At 36.6% G+C, this 17,186-nt stretch overlaps 2 protein-coding genes across 2 annotated transcripts; one reads left to right on the top strand and one right to left on the bottom strand.

Annotated features, from left to right (window-relative positions):
- Positions 1 to 2,057: 2,057 nt before the first annotated feature.
- On the top strand, positions 2,058 to 12,992 carry LOC143856008 (uncharacterized). The gene is made up of 4 exons (XM_077366049.1): positions 2,058 to 3,494; positions 3,590 to 5,085; positions 12,346 to 12,827; positions 12,931 to 12,992. Exons 1-4 carry the CDS (start codon positions 2,058 to 2,060, stop codon positions 12,990 to 12,992), a joined length of 3,477 nt encoding a protein of 1,158 aa, XP_077222164.1.
- Positions 12,993 to 13,061: 69 nt separating this feature from the next.
- Positions 13,062 to 16,428, bottom strand: LOC143856007 (uncharacterized). The gene is made up of 4 exons (XM_077366048.1): positions 15,967 to 16,428; positions 13,756 to 15,840; positions 13,280 to 13,611; positions 13,062 to 13,158 (listed from the first exon to the last, which is right to left on the bottom strand). Exons 1-4 carry the CDS (start codon positions 16,426 to 16,428, stop codon positions 13,062 to 13,064), a joined length of 2,976 nt encoding a protein of 991 aa, XP_077222163.1.
- Between the last annotated feature and the right edge of the window lie 758 nt (positions 16,429 to 17,186).

Raw genomic sequence — 17,186 nt, 5'->3', positions numbered from 1 at the left:
TTTTAGACTTACGAAACCCTATGGATGGGATCAAGGGGCTTTTAGCTAAGTTTTGAGATGAGGATGAGATGGTATTGAATCTTAGATTTAGTTAATAAATGATGAAAATTGAAAAATAGAAAGTTTCTTATTTTAAAAACTTTATAAAACAACCATATTTTAGACATAGGCCTAGAGACGGTGTAAAAGAGCTTTTAGCCATGTTTTTGGATGAGGATGAGGTGATATTGAATCTTAGTTTTAGTTCGTTAAGGATGGAGATTGAAAAAATATAAAGTTTCTTATTTTAGAAACTTTATAAAATATTAATATTTTAGAGTTAGTAAACCCTAGAGATGGTGTCAAGGAGCTTTTAATCAAGTTTTGAGATTAGAGTGAGATGGTATTAAATCTTAGATTTAGGTTATAAAGGATGGAGATTGAAAAACTAGAAAGTTTCTTTTTTTAGAAACTTTATAAAATATTAATTTTTTAGACTTAGTAAACCTTAGAGATGGTGTCAAGGAGCTTTTAGCCAAGTTTTGATATTAGGGTGAGATGGTATTAAATCTTAGATTTAGGTTAAAAATGGTGGAGATTGAAAAACTAGAAAGTTTCTTATTTTAGAAACTTTATAAAATATCAATCTTTTAAATTATCGAAATCATCGAAATTGTGTCAATGGGCTTTTAGCCAATTTTTGAGATGAGGATGAGATGGTATTGAATCTTAGATTTAGATGAAGGATGGAGATTGAAAAAATAGAAAGTTTCTTATTTTATAAACTTTATAAAACAACCATCTTTTAGACATAGGTGACCCTAGAGATGGTTTGAAGGAGCTTTTAGCCTTGTTTTGGGATGATGATAAGATGGTTTTGAATCTTAGGTTTAGGTTATCATGGATGGAGATTGAAAAAATAGAAAGTCTCTTATTTTAGAAACTTTATAAAACATCTATCTTTTAGACAAAGGAAACCTTAGAGATGGTGTGAAGGCGCTTTGAGCCAAGTTTTGGGATGAGATGATATTGAATCCTAGATTTAGATGGTGAAGAATAGATATTGAAAAATAAAAGATTTTTTAGTTTAGGAACTTTGTAAAACGGATACTTTTTAGACTTAGGAAACTTTATAGATGGTGTGAACGAGCTTTAGCCAAGGTTTTGTGACGAAGATTAGATGTTATTAAAACTTAGATTTAGTTGATCAAGGATGGAAATGGTAAAATTGAAAGTTTCTTATTTTAGAAACTTTATAAAACCTCAATATTTAAGACATAGGAAACCTTATAAATGGTGTCAAGGAGCTTTTAGCTAAGTTTTAAGATGAGGATTAGATGTTATTTAATTTTTGATTTATTTGAACAAGGATGGAGATTGAAGAAATAGAAAGTTTCTAATTTTAGAAACTTTAGAAAACATCGATTTTTTTTACATAGGAAACCCTGGAGATGGTGTCAAGGAGCTTTTAGCTAAGTTTTGAGATGCGGATGAGATGATATTGAATCTTAGATGTAGTTGATGAAGGCTAGATATTGAAAAAAAAAGTTTCTTACTTTAGAAACTGTATAAGGCATCAATCTTTTAGACATAGCAAACCCTACAGATAGTGTTAATGAGGTTTTACCTAAGTTTACAGATGAGGAAGAGATTGTATTGAATCTTATATTTTGTTGATAAAGGATGAAGATTGAAAAAATAGAAAGTTTCTCATTTTAGAAACTTTATAAAACATCCAACTTTTAGAGATAACGACCCTAGACACGGTGTTAAGGAGCTTTATACTATGTTTTGGGATAACGAAGAGATGATACTGAAACTTAGATTTAGTTGATGAAGGATTAGAATTGAAAAAATAGAAAGTTTCTTATTTTAGAAACTTTATAAAACATCTATCTTTTAGGCAAAGGAAACTATAGAGAATATGTCAACAAGCTTTAAGCCAAGTTTTGGGATAAGAATGCGAAGTTACTGAATCATAGATTTAGTTGATTAAGTAAGGAGAATGAAACTTTATAAAATCCAGAGTTGACTGGCTTAATCTTGGTGATTCTAACACGGAGTTTTTTCACTCTGCTATGTCCATGCGCAGAAACCAGAATCAGATTCAGGCAATTGAAGATGAAAATGGAGACTTTTGCACTGAACCCAAGGGCATTGCTGATATCCTGGTCAAGCACTTCTCTTGCCTGCTTAACCATAATTCCCCCATGATTGGAGACCTTCCTGCCCCCCAGTATACGCTGGCCCCTGATGATGCCCATGGCCTTGTTCGAACCTTCCAGGATGAGGAAATCAAGGAGGTGGTGTTCAAGTGCGAGGGGAATAGGGCCCCTGGCCCTGATGGCTTTAATGGGGTTTTTTTCAAACACTTCTGGTACCTAATCGGGGATGAGGTTGTTGAAGCCATCCATTATTTCTTTCGCTCTGGAAACCTCCTTCCTGCCTTCAACACCACCTTCATAGCTCTAATCCCAAAATGTAGTGGAGCCTCTTCCCCCAACCATTTTAGACCCATCTCCTTGTGTAATTTCTTCTACAAAATCATCATTAAGTTGATGGCGTCTAGGCTCAGTAAAGTTTTGAATAGGATTGTCAGCCCCAACCAATCTGCGTTCATTAAGGATAGGCTTATCCAAGATAACATTCTCCTCTCTCATGACCTGTGCCACAACTTCCACAAAGCTTCGAACCCGAAAGCCTTATGTATTAAGATTGACCTGAAAAAAGCTTATGATTATGTTATTCATGAAGCCCTCCTTGGATTCATGAGAAAAATTGGGTTCCCCAACTTGTGGTGCACCTGGATTTCTAAGTGTATTGCCTCTCCTTCGTTCTCGGTTCTTCTCAATGGGTCCCCGAAGGGATTTTTTCGGTCCTCTAACGGGCTCCGCCAAGGAGATCCGCTGTCCCCTTTGTTATTTAGCCTGGTCATGGAAATCTTCTCCTGCCTGTTGAACACGGCTCAAGCCTTGGGGAAAATCAAAACTCCGTTTTCCAAAGGAAATCTTACCATAAACCATGTCATGTATGCTGATGATGTTATGATATTTATTTCCCCTGACATGGAATCTGTTGCAGGGATAAAGGAATGTCTCCAATCCTTCAAGCTCATTGCGGGTCTGGATGTCAACTTCCAGAAAAGTGAAGCTTACTTGTCCGGGATTTCTGCCCAGATCAAAGACCAGATTTGTTCTTCCCTCTGCATCAAGGAAGGTTCGCTCCCCATCAAATACTTGGGTCTCCCTCTGATCACCAAGAGGCTATCCAGTCATGATTGCCAGCCGTTATTAACAAAAATTCGGAGCAGGTTAGGCATGTGGAATAATAAAAAGCTCTCCCGGGCGGGGCGTATTGAATTGATCAAAGCTGTTCTCTCCTCCTCCCAGATTTACTGGTCTGCTACCTACAATATCCCCATGGGTATTCTGATTGAGATTGAAAATTTGTTCAGAAACTTCCTATGGAGGGGGTCTGACCAACCGAATCGGTACTCTCCAATTGCTTGGGCAATGGTCTGCCGGCCAAAGAGAGAAGGGGGTGTGGGGCTCCGGAGGTCATTGATATTAACAGAGCCTCTCAATTAAAGATTCTCTGGCACATTGTTCAGAACAGGGAATCCTTATGGGTTAGATGGTTCAAGATCAAATACCTCAAGAAAAGTACCTTTTGGAATAGGCCTATGCCTTCCAACCCGGCCTGGGGGGTGAGAAGTATATTCAATAGTCGGGATTTGGCAAAGTCGTTTCTCTGCTACTGCGTGGGCAAAGGGAAGAGTATTGATTTTTGGACTGATCCATGGCATCCGGATGGGCCCGTAATCTCTCAAACCTCTGAAGGCGAGTTGTTTTGTCTCACAAAGCAGATATCTATTGAATGTATGCAGCAAGATGGGAGCTGGGCTCACATCCTCAATCAAACTCATCTGCCTCAACTCCACAGAATTCTGAAAACTGGGCTGTTCTCTCATCATAATGTGGACAGAATTATTTGGAAAGGTAACCCAAATGGAAATTTTACTCTTAGATCTGCTTGGAACCAATGTAGAACTCGCTGGACTGAGGTTCCATGGTTCCAAACTGTGTGGCATAGAGGCCATATCCCTAGGTGTAGCTTCACCACCTGGCAAGCAATGCATAACCGGCTCAGTACTCGGGACATGCTTTGCTTTCTTGGACCCCAGGCCGATCTCAGCTGTCTGCTCTGTCATGCTGGCCCTGAATCTGTAAACCATCTTTTCTTTCGCTGCTGCTATTCGGCATGGATATGGAGATCTATCTTATGGCGGTGTGGAATCAGAAGGAAGCCGCTCAAGACCCTCATTTTGGAAGAGAATTGGATCCGGGAAAACTTTAAAGGGGAAGGACAAGCCACATCGATTGTGAGGCTCAGCTTTTGTATGGTGGTGTCCAGTATCTGGAGAGAAAGGAACAGCCGGTTGTACGGTAAGCCCCATCGCCATAAGACGAGTATCCTCCATAGTTGCCTCAGTGTCATTCATTCCAGGTTTACCCACCTTCACCTGGACGATTTTAATTCCAGAAAAAATGTAACCACGGCTGCAAATTTTGGCCTTCCCTGTATCCAAGAGAGGACCAGCGCTGTTTTCTGCTCCTGGACAAGGCCGGCTGATGAAGTTTATAAACTTAACACTGACGCCGCTGTTCGAAATGGGAATGGTGGGATTGGGGAATTAATTCGGAACTCGGAGGGGGAGGTACAAGTCATGTTCTCACTTCGGTCAGACATTCAGGAGATCCATCTCTTGGAAATGGAGGCCATTCTCCATGGGATTAACCTCGCGCGCAAAGAAGGGTATAACTCCATCTGGATCGAGTCCGATTCTTTGCTTGCAGTAAATGTGATCTTGGAAAAGTGGGATTGTCCCTGGAAAGCAATTCCAATTGTTGAAGCAATTCGCGACGCCCTCCGAAACACCCCGATATGGAAATTGTCTCACATTTGGAGAGAAGCAAATGGGGCCGCGGATTTCTTGTCTAAGCCTGACTGTTGCTGTGAAGGAGCAGCCCTCCTCCCTTCTTATATCCCACGGGGGCTTAGGGAGATTCTTGATCTTGATGCAGCTGGCCACCTTTATCCTCGATTGTAATGCTTCCTGCAGTCCCACCGAGGTGATCAGTGTAGTGGAGAATAGTGGGTGTGGTGGGGCTTTCTGTTCCCCCATCCGTGGGAGTTGTATCTCTTTGGTTCTTATTTTGGCGCTTTGTCTCTGTTGCCCTTCTGGGCCCCCTTTGTAATTCTCTCATTTTCGTCTTAATATATCCGGTCGGGGTCTGCCTAACCCCAGCTTACCAATCAAAAAAAAAAAAAAAAAACTTTATAAAAATCCATCTTTTAGACATAGAAAACCCTAGAGATGGTGTCAAGGAGCTTTTAGCCAAGTTTTGGGAATAGGATGAGAGGGTATTGAATCGTAGATTTAGTTGGTAAAGGATGACGATTCAAAAATATAAAGTCTCTTGTTTTAAAATTTTATAAAAAATTCATCTTTTAGACATAGAAAACCCTAGAGATGGTGTCAAGAAGCTTTTAGCCAAGTTTTGGGAATAGGATGAGAGGGTATTGAACCGTAGATTTAGTTGGTAAAGGATGACGATTCAAAAATATAAAGTCTCTTGTTTTAAATTTTTTATAAAACATCTATCTTTTAGACATAAGAAACCCTAGACATAGTGTGAAGGAGCTTTTAGCTAAGGTTTGAGATGAAGATGAGATAATATTGAATCTTTGATTTAGTTGATGAAGGATGGAGATTGAAAAACTTGAAAGTTTCTTATTTTAGAAACTTTATAAGACATCCAACTTTTAGACTTACGAAACCCTAGGGATGGGGTCAAGGAGCTTTTGGCTAAGTTTTGAGATGAGGATGGGATGGTATTGAATCTTAGATTTAGTTAATAAATGATGAATTGAAAAATAGAAAGTTTCTTATTTTTAAAACTTTATAAAACAACCATATTTCAGACATAAAAGACCTTAGAGATGGTGTGAAGGAGCTTTTAGCCATGTTTTTGGATGAGGATGAGGTGATATTAAATCTTAGATTTAGTTGATTAAGGATGGAGATTGAAAAAATATAAAGTTTCTTATTTTAGAAACTTTATAAAATATTAATTTTTTAGAGTTAGTGAATCCTAGAGATGGTGTAAAGGAGCTTTTAATCTAGTTTTGAGATTAGAGTGAGATGGTATTAAATCTTAGATTTAGGTTATAAAGGATGGAGATTGAAAAACTAGAAAGCTTCTTATTTTAGAAACTTTATAAAATATCCATCGTTTAAACTATCGAAATCATAGAAATGGTGTCAATGGGCTTTTAGCCAACTTTTGAGATGAGGATGAGATGATATTGAATCTTAGATTTAGATGAAGGATGGAGCTTGAAAAAATAGAAAGTTTCTTATTTTATAAACTTTATAAAACAACCATCTTTTAGACATAGGTGACCCTAAAGATGGTGTGAAGGAGCTTTTATCCTAGTTTTGGGATGATGATAAGATAATTTTGAATCATAGGTTTAGGTTATCATGGATGGAGATTGAAAATATAGAAAGTCCCTTATTTTAGAAACTTTGTAAAACATCTATCTTTTTGACAAAGGAAACCCTAGAGATGGTGTTTTAAGGTGCTTTGACCCAAGTTTTGGGATGAGATTGTATTGAATCGTTGATTTAGATGGTGAAGAATAGATATTGAGAAATAAAAAGTTTTTTAGTTTAGAAACTTTGTAAAACATCCACCTTTTAGACACAGGAAACTTTATAGATGGTGTCAACGAGCTTTTAGCCAAGTTTTTGAGATGAAGATTTGATGTTATTGAATCTTAGATTTAGTTGATCAAGGATGGAGATGGTAAAATTGAAAGTTTCTTATTTTAGAAACTTTATAAAACATCTATATTTAAGACATAGGAAACCCTATAAATGGTGTCAAGGAGATTTTAGCTAAGTTTTAAAATGAGGATTAGATGTTATTTAATTTTTGATTTATTAGAACAAGGATGGAGATTGAAAAAATAGGAAGTTTCTAATTTTAGAAACTTTAGACATAGGAAACATCTTAGATTGTGTCAAGGAGCTTTTAGCTAAGTTTTGAGATGCGGATGAGATGATATTTAATCTTCGATTTAGTTGATGAAGGCTAGAGATTGAAAAAAAAAGTTTCTTATTTTAGAAACTGTATAAGGAATCAATCTTTCAGATATAGGAAACCCTACAGATAGTGTGAATGAGCTTTTACCCAAGTTTAGAGATGAGGATGAGATTGTATTGAATCTAATATTTTGTTGATATAAGATGAAGATTGAAAAAATATAAAGTTTCTTATTTTAGAAACTTTATAAAACATCCAACTTTAAGAGATAACTGACCCTACACACGGTGTCAAGGAGCTTTAAACCATGTTTTGGGATAACGAAGAGATGATACTGAATCTTAGATTTAGTTGATGAAGGATGAGAATTGAAAAAATAGAAAGTTTCTTATTTTAGAAACTTTATAAAACATCTATCTTTTAGACAAAGGAAACCATAGAGAATATGTCAATGAGCTTTTAGCCAAGTTTTGGGATAAGAATGAGAAGGTACTGAATCATAGATTTAGTTGATTAAGGAGATTGAAACTTTTTAAAAATTCATCTTTTAGACGTAGAAAACCCTAGAGATGGTGTCAAAGAGCTTTTAGCCAAGTTTTGGGAATAGGATGAGATGGTATTGAATCATAGATTTAGTTGGTGAAAGATGGTGATCGAAAAATATAAAGTCTCTTGTTTTAAATTTTTTATAAAACATCAATCTTTTAGACATAAGAAACCCTAGAGATAGTGTGAAGGAGCTTTTCGCTAAGTTTTGAGATGAAGATGACATGATATTGAATCTTTTATTTAGTTGATGAAGGATGGAGATTGAAAAAATTGAAAGTTTCTTATTTTAGAAACTTTATAAGACATCCAACTTTTAGACTTACGGAACTCTAGGGATGGGGTCAAGGAGCTTTTAGCTAAGTTTTGAGATGAGGATGAGATGGTATTGAATCTTAAATTTAGTTAATAAACGATAAAAACTGAAAAATAGAAAGTTTCTTATTTTAAAAACTTTATAAAACAACCATATTTTAGACATAAGAGACCCTAGAGACGGTGTGAAAGAGCTTTTAGCCATGTTTTTGGATGAGGTTGAGGTGATATTGAATCTTAGATTTAGTTGATTAAGGATGGAGATTGAAAAAATAGAAAGTTTCTTATTTTAGAAACTTTATAAAACATTAATTTTTTAGAGTTAGTAAACCCCTAGTGATGGTGTCAAGGAGCTTTTAATCAAGTTTTGAGATTAGAGTGAGATGGTATTAAATCTTAGATTTAGGTTATAAAGGATGGAGATTGAAAAATTAGAAAGTTACTTTTTTTAGAAACTTTATAAATTATTAATTTTTTTGACTTAGTAAACTCTAGAGATGGTGTCAAGGAGCTTTTAGCCAAGTTTTGAGATTATGCTGAGAAGGTATTAAATCTTAGATTTAGGATATAAAGGATGGTGATTGAAAAAACTAGAAAGTTTCTTATTTTAGAAACTTTAGAAAATATCCATCTTTTAAACTATCGAAATCATGGGAATAGTGTCAATGTGCTTTTAGCCAAGTTTTGAGATGAAGATGAGATGATATTGAATCTTAGATTTAGATGAATGATGGAGATTGAAAAAATAGAAAGTTTCTTATTTTATAAACTTTATAAAACAACCATCTTTTAGACATAGGTGACCCTAGAGATGGTGTGAAGGAGCTTTTAGTCTAGTTTTGGGATGATGATAAGATGGTTTTGAATCTTAGGTTTATGTTATCATTGATGGAGATTGAAAAAATAGAAAGTCTCTTATTTTAGAAACTTTATAAAATATCTATCTTTTAGACTAAGGAAACCCTAAAGATGATGTCAACGAGGTTTTAACAAAGATTTGGGATGAGAATGAGAGGGTGTTGAATCTTAGATTAAGTTGATGACGGATGGAGATTGAAAAAATAGAAAACTTCTTATTCTAGAAACTTTATAAGATATCAATCTTTTAGACTTAGTAAACCCTAAAGATGGTGTCAATGAGCTTTTAGCCTAGTATTGAGTTGAGGATGAGATGGTATTCAATCTTGGATTTGGTTGATGAAAGATAGAGATTGAAAAATAGAAAGTTTCTTATTTTAGAAACTTTTTAAAACATCCATCTTTTGGCAATAGGAAACCTTAGAGATGGTGTCAAAGAGCTTTGAGGTAAGTTTTGAGATGAGTATGAGATGATATTAAATCTTAGAATTTGTTGATGAATGATAGAGACTAAAATAGAAAGTTTATTATTTTAGAAACTTTATAAGACATCAATCTTTTAGTCTTAAGAACCCCTAGAGATGGTGTCAATGAGCTTTTAGCCAAGTTTTGAGATGAGGATGAGAGGGTATTGAATCTTAGATTTAGTTGATAAATGATGCAGATTGAAAAATTCGAAAGTTTGTTATTTTAGATACTTTATAAAACATCAATCTTTTACACATAAGAGACCCTAGAGACAGTGTTAAAGAGCTTTTAACTAAGTTTTGAGGTGATGATGAAATGATCTTGAATTTTAGATTTAGCTGATGAAGGATGAAGATTGAAAAAATAGAAAGTTTATTATTTTAGAGATTTTATAAAACATCTGTCTTTTAGTTATAGAAACCCTAGAAAAGATATCAACGAGCTTTTAGCCAAGTTTTGGGATGAGAATGAGAGGGTACTGAATAATAGATTTAATTGATGAAGGATGGAGAGTAAAAAAATAGAAAGTTTCTTATTTTTGAAACTTTAAATAACATACGTCATTTAGGCATAGGAAACCCTAAAGGTGGTGTCAATGTGCTTTGAGCCAAGTTTTGGGATGAGGATGAGATGATATTGAATCGTAGATTGAGATGGTGAACGATTAAAAAAATAAAAAGTTTCTTATTTTAGAAACTCTATAAAACACCCACCTTTTAGACATAAGAAACTTTATAGATGGTGTCAACGAGCTTTTAGCCCTGTTTTTTAGATGAGGATTAAATTTTATTGAATCTTAGATTTATTTGATCAAGGATGGAGATGGTAAAATTGAAAGTTTCGTATTTTATAAACTTTATAAAACATCAATCTTTAAGACATAGGAAACCTTATAAATGCTGTGAAAGAGCTTTTAGCTAAGTTTTGAGATGAGGATTAGATGGTATTTTATTTTTTATTTATATGATGAAGAAGGATGGAGATTGAAAAAATAGAAAGTTTCTAATTTTAGAAACTTTAGAAAACATCAATCTTTTATACATAGGAAACCCTGAAGATGGTGTCAAGGAGGCTTTAGCTAAGTTTTGAGATGCGGATGAGATGATATTGAATCTTAGATTTAGTTGGTGAAGGATGAGATTGAAAAAAAAAGTTTCGTATTTTAAAAACTGCATAAGACATCAATCTTTTAGATATAGGAAACCCTATAGATGGTGTGAATGACCTTTTAGCCATGTTTAGAGATGAGGATGAGATGGTATTGAATCTTATACTTAGTTGATAAAGGATGAAGATTGAAAAAATAGAAAGTTTCTTATTTTAGAAACTTTATAAAACATCCAACTTTTAGATATAAGTGACCCTAGACACGATGTCAAGGAGCTTTTAACCATGTTTTGGGATAAGGATGAGATGATACAGAATCTTAGATTTAGTTGATGAAGGATGGGAATTAAAAAAATAGAAACTTTCTTATTTTAGAAACTTTATAAAACATCTATCTTTTAGACAAAGAAAACCCTAGAGAATATGCCAACGAGATTTTAGCCAAGTTTTGGGATAAGAATGAGAGGGTACTGAATCATAGATTTAGTTTATTAAGTAAGGAGATTGAAACTTTACAAAATCCATCTTTTAGACATAGAAAACCCTAGAGATGGTGTCAAGGAGCTTTTAGCCAAGTTTTGAGATGAGGATGAGATGGTATTGGATCTTAGATTTAGTTGATAAATGATGGACATGGAAGAAATAGAAAGTTTCTTATTATGGAAACTTTATAAAACATCCATCTTTTAGACATAGGAAACCCTAGAGGTGTTGTCAACGAGCTTTTAGCCAAGTTTTGGGATGAGAATGAGAGGGTATTAAATCTTAGATTTAGTTGATAAAGGATGGAGATTGAAAAATAGAAAGTTTCTTACTTTACAAACATTATAAAGCATCATTCTTTTAGGCATTGGAGAATCGAGAGACGGTGTCAAGGAGCTTTTAGCCGTGTTTTGGGATGAGGATGAGGATGAGAAGATATTGAATCTTAGATTTGGTTGATTTAGGATGGATATTGAAAGAATAGAAAGTTTCTTATTTTAGAAACTTTGTAAAACATACATCTTTTAGACATAAGAAACCCTAGAGATGATGTCAACGAGCTTTAAGCCAAGTTTTTGGATGAGAAGTAGAGCGTATTGAATCATAGATTTAGCTGATGAAGGATGGAGATTGAAAAATTAGAAAGTTTCTTATTTTAGAAAATTTTTAGGACATTAATCTTTTAGACATAAGAAACCTTAGAGATGGTGTCAATGTGCTTTTAGCCAAGTTTTAGGATGAGGATGAGATGGTATTAAATCGTAGATTTAGCTGGCGAATGATTGAGATTGAAAGATAGAAAGTTTCTTATTTTAGAAACTTTATAAAACATCTATCTTTTAGACATAGGAAATCCTAGAGATGGTGTCAATGAGCTTTTAACTAAGTTTTGAGATGATGATAAGATGATACTGAATCTTTGATTTAGTTGATGAAGGATATAGACTACAAAATAGAAAGTTTCTTATTTTAGAAACTTTGTAAGACATCCATCTTTTAGACATAGGAAGCCTCTAGTGATGGTGTCGAGGAGCTTTTAGCCAAGTATTGAGATTAGGATGAGAGGGTATTGGATCTTAGATTTAGTTGATAAAGGATGGAGATTGAAAAAATTGAAAGTTTCTTATTTTAGATACTTTATAAAACATCCATCTTTTACACATAAGAGACCCTACAGATGATGTCAAGGTGCTTTTTGCCATGTTTTGTGATGAGGATGAGATGGTATTGAATCGTAGATTTTGTTGGTGAAGGATTGAGATTAAAAAATAGAAAGTTTCTTACTTTATAAACTTTATAAAACATCCAGCTTTTAGACATAGGAAACCCAATAGATGGTGTCAACGAGCTTTTAGATATGTTTTTTTTATTAGTAATCGGGGTTAGGCAGACCCCAAGACCAGAGAACGGAGAAAAGAAAAGAAAAATATATTACAATCTATAATAGAGGGTTCCTTCATCATCCTCTTTGACATAGTCATAAAGAGGATGAGGGAGGGACACCCCTTGAATACAAGAACCTTTTAAAGGGCAATCAGGTTTTGAAAGAAAATCAGCAGGTCGATTTGCTTCTCTCCAGATGTGAGACACCTTCCAAGAAGCGAATTTTAAGAGAGTGTTCTTCAGGTGAGCTAATGGTAGTCTTTTCTTCCACGGGCATGGGACAGAGCCTTCGATTACATTCACTACCAATAGAGAGTCTGACTCAATCCAAAGGCGATCAATATCAAGGGAGGAGGCTAGGGAGGCTCCATGACAAATCACTTCAAGCTCCAATTCCTGGATGCTCATTTGAATCCTGGGAATACATGGCTAAAACTGAACTATCATTGGTACGCAAAATACCCCCAATGGAGGCTGATGAGCTTGCCAAAGACGCACCACAGTTTAGCTTGACAGATCCAGGTTCTAGATGGACCCATTTACAGCTTTTGGTGGGTTTCTGGGACCTGGACAGGGGTAAATCGAAGGCCTTCGAAAAAGCCAGATCTTTGCTACCGGTTTGGCTATCTAATCTAAGAAATATACATCTGCTTCTGATAATGTGGAGGATATTTCTCAGGATCACTTGCTTGTGAGAATTGTCTGCTCCGTGTAACCTATTATTTCTTTCCTGCCAGATGAGATAAATTGAGGAAGTAAATGCTATATGGATAGCGGCAGGCTGTTGATTTGAACCAGGAAAAGTAGTTCTCATCCATTCTTCTTCCTCCATAAGCTTTCTTTTTGGTTTCCTTCTAATATTGAATCGTCATAGTACAGATCTCTAGATCCAGGCCAAATACGAACACTGAAAGAATAAATGATCAATACTTTCAGATGCAGCTGAGCATAATGGGCATCTCATCTCCCTATTTTGGCCCAGAAAAATCAGCCTGTCCTTAGTGCTGAGTTTTTGGTGAAGGGCTAACCAAGCCGTAAAGCTCATTTTGGGGATGTGACCTTTGAACCATACAGAGGAAGCCCAAGTTATTTTTGAATGATGCTCTCTGATGCCATTCCAAGCGCTTTTCAGTGAAAAAGACCCATCAATAGTATCTTTCCATATTGCTTCATCTTCAGCACTTGAGATAACCAAGGCCTTCTCAAGTATCAGGTTGATGGAGGGAAGCCTTTGTAGCATGATCGGGTCCCAGATTCCTTTCCGGAGAACTTGATGGACAGAAGTTTGAGGACGAATTGCAATTAGATATTCTCCATCAGGAGGATACTGTTCTACAATAGGCCCATCCGGGTGCCAAGGCTGAGTCCACAAATCAATACCTTTTCCTTCTCCAATGATATAGCATATGGATTTCTTAGCTTCTTCTCAACAATTAAAAATTGTTCTTGCTCCCCACGACATTTTGCTAGGCTTTTTTATGATCCAGAAGTTCCTCTTCCTTACATATTTGAGATGAAACCAGGCGACCCAGAGGGAGTTCTTCTTCTTGATAATGCTCCAAATCTGTTTCATGTCAGCTGCCTTGTTCAGGTCCTTTAGCTTTCGTAAACCTAGACCTCCTTCGGCCTTTGGGGTGCAAATTGTATCCCAACCAATAGGGTGATAGGATTTCTGAAGAGAGGGGCCTGCCCAAATGAAATCCCTGAATATTTTTTCTATTTTGTCCAAAATGCCAGCTAGAAGGTGAAAAGAAGCCGCCCAGTAAGGATGAAAAGAATTGAGAATGGACTTGGTGAGTTCCACCCTTCCAGCCCTAGACAGTAGCCTGTTGGACCAAGATGCAATTCTCTTGTGGATCTTGCTTATGAGTGGAGCACAGTCTGCTGCTGAGAGCCTTGATGTTATGAGAGGGAGGACCAAATATTTTATGGGAAGGCTTCCTTGAGGAATGCTAAGAGTGTCTTTGATGGCCCCCTTATATCTGGAATCACCTTCAGAGAAGAAAACCTCACTCTTGTTTAAATTTACTTCTAGACCCGAGCACTTCATGAACCGGTTGAAACAATCATTGATACCCTTTGCCGAGAGAACAGAAGCTTCAGCAAATAAAAGTACATCATCTACAAAAAGCAGATGGGTGATGGATAAACTTCCTTTAGAGAAGGGAGTGATAATCTGATTGAAGGAGGCAGCTTCATCAATAATGACTGATAGCATTTCCATACAAACACAAAATAAAAGAGGAGACAAGGGGTCCCCTTGCCTGACGCCGTTTGTAGAATTAAAATACCCACAAGGAGATCCATTTAGAAGAACCGAAAAAGAAGCAGTTTCAATGCATTGCTCGATCCACTTGCACCATGTTTGATTGAAACCTATCTTTCTCATGAACTGAATATGAGTTTGGTGATTGACATTATCAAAAGCTATTTTGATATCCATTTTAAGGCACATGACCGGGTTTTTTGATTTTAGATGAAAATTGTGAACCAGGTTCTGAGCTAGGAGGATATTGTCTTGAATGGTCCGGTTCTTAATAAAAGCGGATTGATGGGGGCTAATTATGTCATCCATTACTCCTTTGAGCCGAGAAGCAAGAATCTTGGTGATAATTTTGTAAAGGTAGTGAAACATATCTGGGGAGGACGCTTCATGGGACTTTGGAATTAAGGAGATGAACGTTGAATTCAGACCATACGACATTTTCCCACTTCTGAAAAAATACGAGATAGCATCAGAAACTTTGTCTCCTATCAGGTACCAGAAAGTCTTGTAAATTTTTTTGTTAAAACCATCAGGCCCAGGGGCCTTGCTGCCTTCTGTGCAACGAATGTTCTCTTCAATTTCTTCCCGAGTGACATGCCTGGATAGATTTGCAGCTTGAGCTGAAGAGAGGGTTCTATTCGGATTAGGGGTGGTGGAATCAGAATCTGTTCTCCGCTTGTTTAGGAGGTTTTCATAATATTGAATCAGGGTGGCTTTGATGGTATCTGGATTTGTGGAAATGGTACCTTCAAAATTGGCCAGAGCATGGATTCCATTATAATTTCTTCTTGATTTCATGGCTGAATGGAAGAATGACGAGTTTGAATCACCAAGATTCAGCCAATTTATCCTGGCCTTTTGCCTGAACATCGATTCCTCTCTATTTGCTATCTGAATGTAGTTTTCTGCGGCCTTTTTCTCTTTAGTTCTTACCTCCAGATTTTTTGGATCTTCTTTCAGTCTAGATTGGATGCTATCAAGAGTCTTTTTGGCCAGTGGTAGTTGAATATCCACCCTCCCAAAGACATCAGAGTTCCAAATTTTGATACACCTTTTGACTTCTTTCAGCTTTTTTGTTACCTTGAATAATGGATTCCCCTTACATTTTATAGCCCAAGCTTTGTCCACCACTTCGTACAAAGAGAGGTCTTCTAGCCACATATCGTGAAATTTGAAAGGTTTGCTCCCATGAACATTAGCTTCCAAGGATTGAATGATGATGGGACAATGATCAGATAACCCCGGATTTTTGAAATTTGCTAATGAGAGGGGGTAGCAACAAAGCCATTCTTCATTTACCAAGGCACGATCCAACTTCCTGAGCTTCAAATTTTCTGGGGAAGATTTGTTTCACCAGGAAAAGGTGTGCCCCAGGGCCTTAAGATCCGAGAGGTAACAATCATAAATACATGAGTTGAATTCTCTGATATCATCTTGAATTGGACCGACCCCTCCATATCTTTCATCACAGAATCTGACAATATTAAAGTCACCCACGACCAGCCATGGTTTATTGATAGTTGGGGCAATAGTTCTAAGGTCATCCCAGAGATGCCTTCTGTCAATTCCGGAGTTCTTAGCATAAACGATGGTAATGGAGATCTTGATGCCTGAATGAATGTATTCGATGTCTCCATGAATATGCTGAAGGGAATCATTGTGAACTGTGAAATTTACCAGGGCTGAATTCCACAGAATCCAGATGCGATCTCTATCAGTATGATGGTAGTTTGCATACCTAGACCAACTATCTGCAATTTCAGATGAGTATTCTTCAAAATTATCTTTAGATGCTTTGGTTTCCAAGAGGCCGATGAATGGAAGTTTTTCATTGATCATGAGGCTTTTGATATCCTTTCTTCTTCTCCTCGAACAGATTCCTCTGACATTCCAGCATCCTACCTTAATCATTGAGAATGGTTGATGATTTGGGGGGCATTCTGAGATGTAGGTAGCTGGTTCTGTGGGTCAGTGATAATGACTTCCAATTTCTGATCTTCAGTAAGAGTTCTTTGTGTTGAGAAAATTCCACGGGACCAGTTCTTTCGCAGATTTTTGAATTTTAGCTGATCTTTCAACTCAGTCTCTTCTTCGGACTTTTCATCAACTTCTTCCCCAGAGTCTTCCCCATCTTCTTCACTACTTATAGTCTCATCTTCCTCATCATCTTCAGCTTGGATAGTGAAGTTACTTTCCCCTTCTGTAGGATCCAGGGGCTCCTCAATTTCACCTTCCTCTGATTGCAACATTGAGAAAGGATTGTGGGTGGCTATAGCTTTAGGAGAACAGGTGTTTTCTGGGATATCAGAAAGGATGGGCTTTGCATGAATTTCAGGTGCAGACACTAAGGGAGAAGAGGCCTGTCTTTGAGTAGATTTTTGGATGGGCCTCCATTCTTTTTTCTCTTCGACATCCTTTTTAGGCTTAGATGCTTGTGTAGGACAGGATGTGGGGGGTATGGCAGAAAGTCTTACACAAGGGACAGGAAAGAGGCTTCCAATCATACTCAATAGGTTGAATGGTGAAATCAAAAGAAGTTTGAATGGGGATGGAGTTTGGTAGATGAGTTCCAGCTTCCACTTCTACACATATTCTTGCATAACTGAGTCTGGTTTCTTCAGCTGTTTGACTATCCATGAATAGAGGAGTTCCTATGCCACTGGCAATTT

This window comes from Tasmannia lanceolata, unplaced genomic scaffold, assembly GCF_043159265.1.
Source record: "Tasmannia lanceolata isolate RefF3 unplaced genomic scaffold, GAP_Taslan_0.1 ptg000023l, whole genome shotgun sequence".
Lineage (NCBI taxonomy): Eukaryota > Viridiplantae > Streptophyta > Magnoliopsida > Canellales > Winteraceae > Tasmannia > Tasmannia lanceolata.
The sequence above is the reverse complement of the archived record's forward strand: the minus strand, read 5'-3'. Positions and strand labels throughout refer to the sequence as shown.

What these genes read in the sequence shown, in the direction of transcription:
- LOC143856008 (XM_077366049.1), top strand. Translation starts at nt 2,058, where the DNA reads ATGTCCATGCGCAGAAACCAGAATCAGATTCAGGCAATTGAAGATGAA. An exon ending in CTCCAATTGCTTGGGCAATG is followed by an intron (nt 3,495 to 3,589) that starts GTCTGCCGGCCA and finishes CACATTGTTCAG; the next exon opens with AACAGGGAATCCTTATGGGT. An exon ending in GGCCACCTTTATCCTCGATT is followed by an intron (nt 5,086 to 12,345) that starts GTAATGCTTCCT and finishes TCTTTGACATAG; the next exon opens with TCATAAAGAGGATGAGGGAG.
- LOC143856007 (XM_077366048.1), bottom strand. Translation starts at nt 16,428, where the DNA reads ATGATTAAGGTAGGATGCTGGAATGTCAGAGGAATCTGTTCGAGGAGA. An exon ending in GTGATGAAAGATATGGAGGG is followed by an intron (nt 15,841 to 15,966) that starts GTCGGTCCAATT and finishes GAAAATTTGAAG; the next exon opens with CTCAGGAAGTTGGATCGTGC. An exon ending in CCTGGTTTCATCTCAAATAT is followed by an intron (nt 13,612 to 13,755) that starts GTAAGGAAGAGG and finishes TTGTGGACTCAG; the next exon opens with CCTTGGCACCCGGATGGGCC.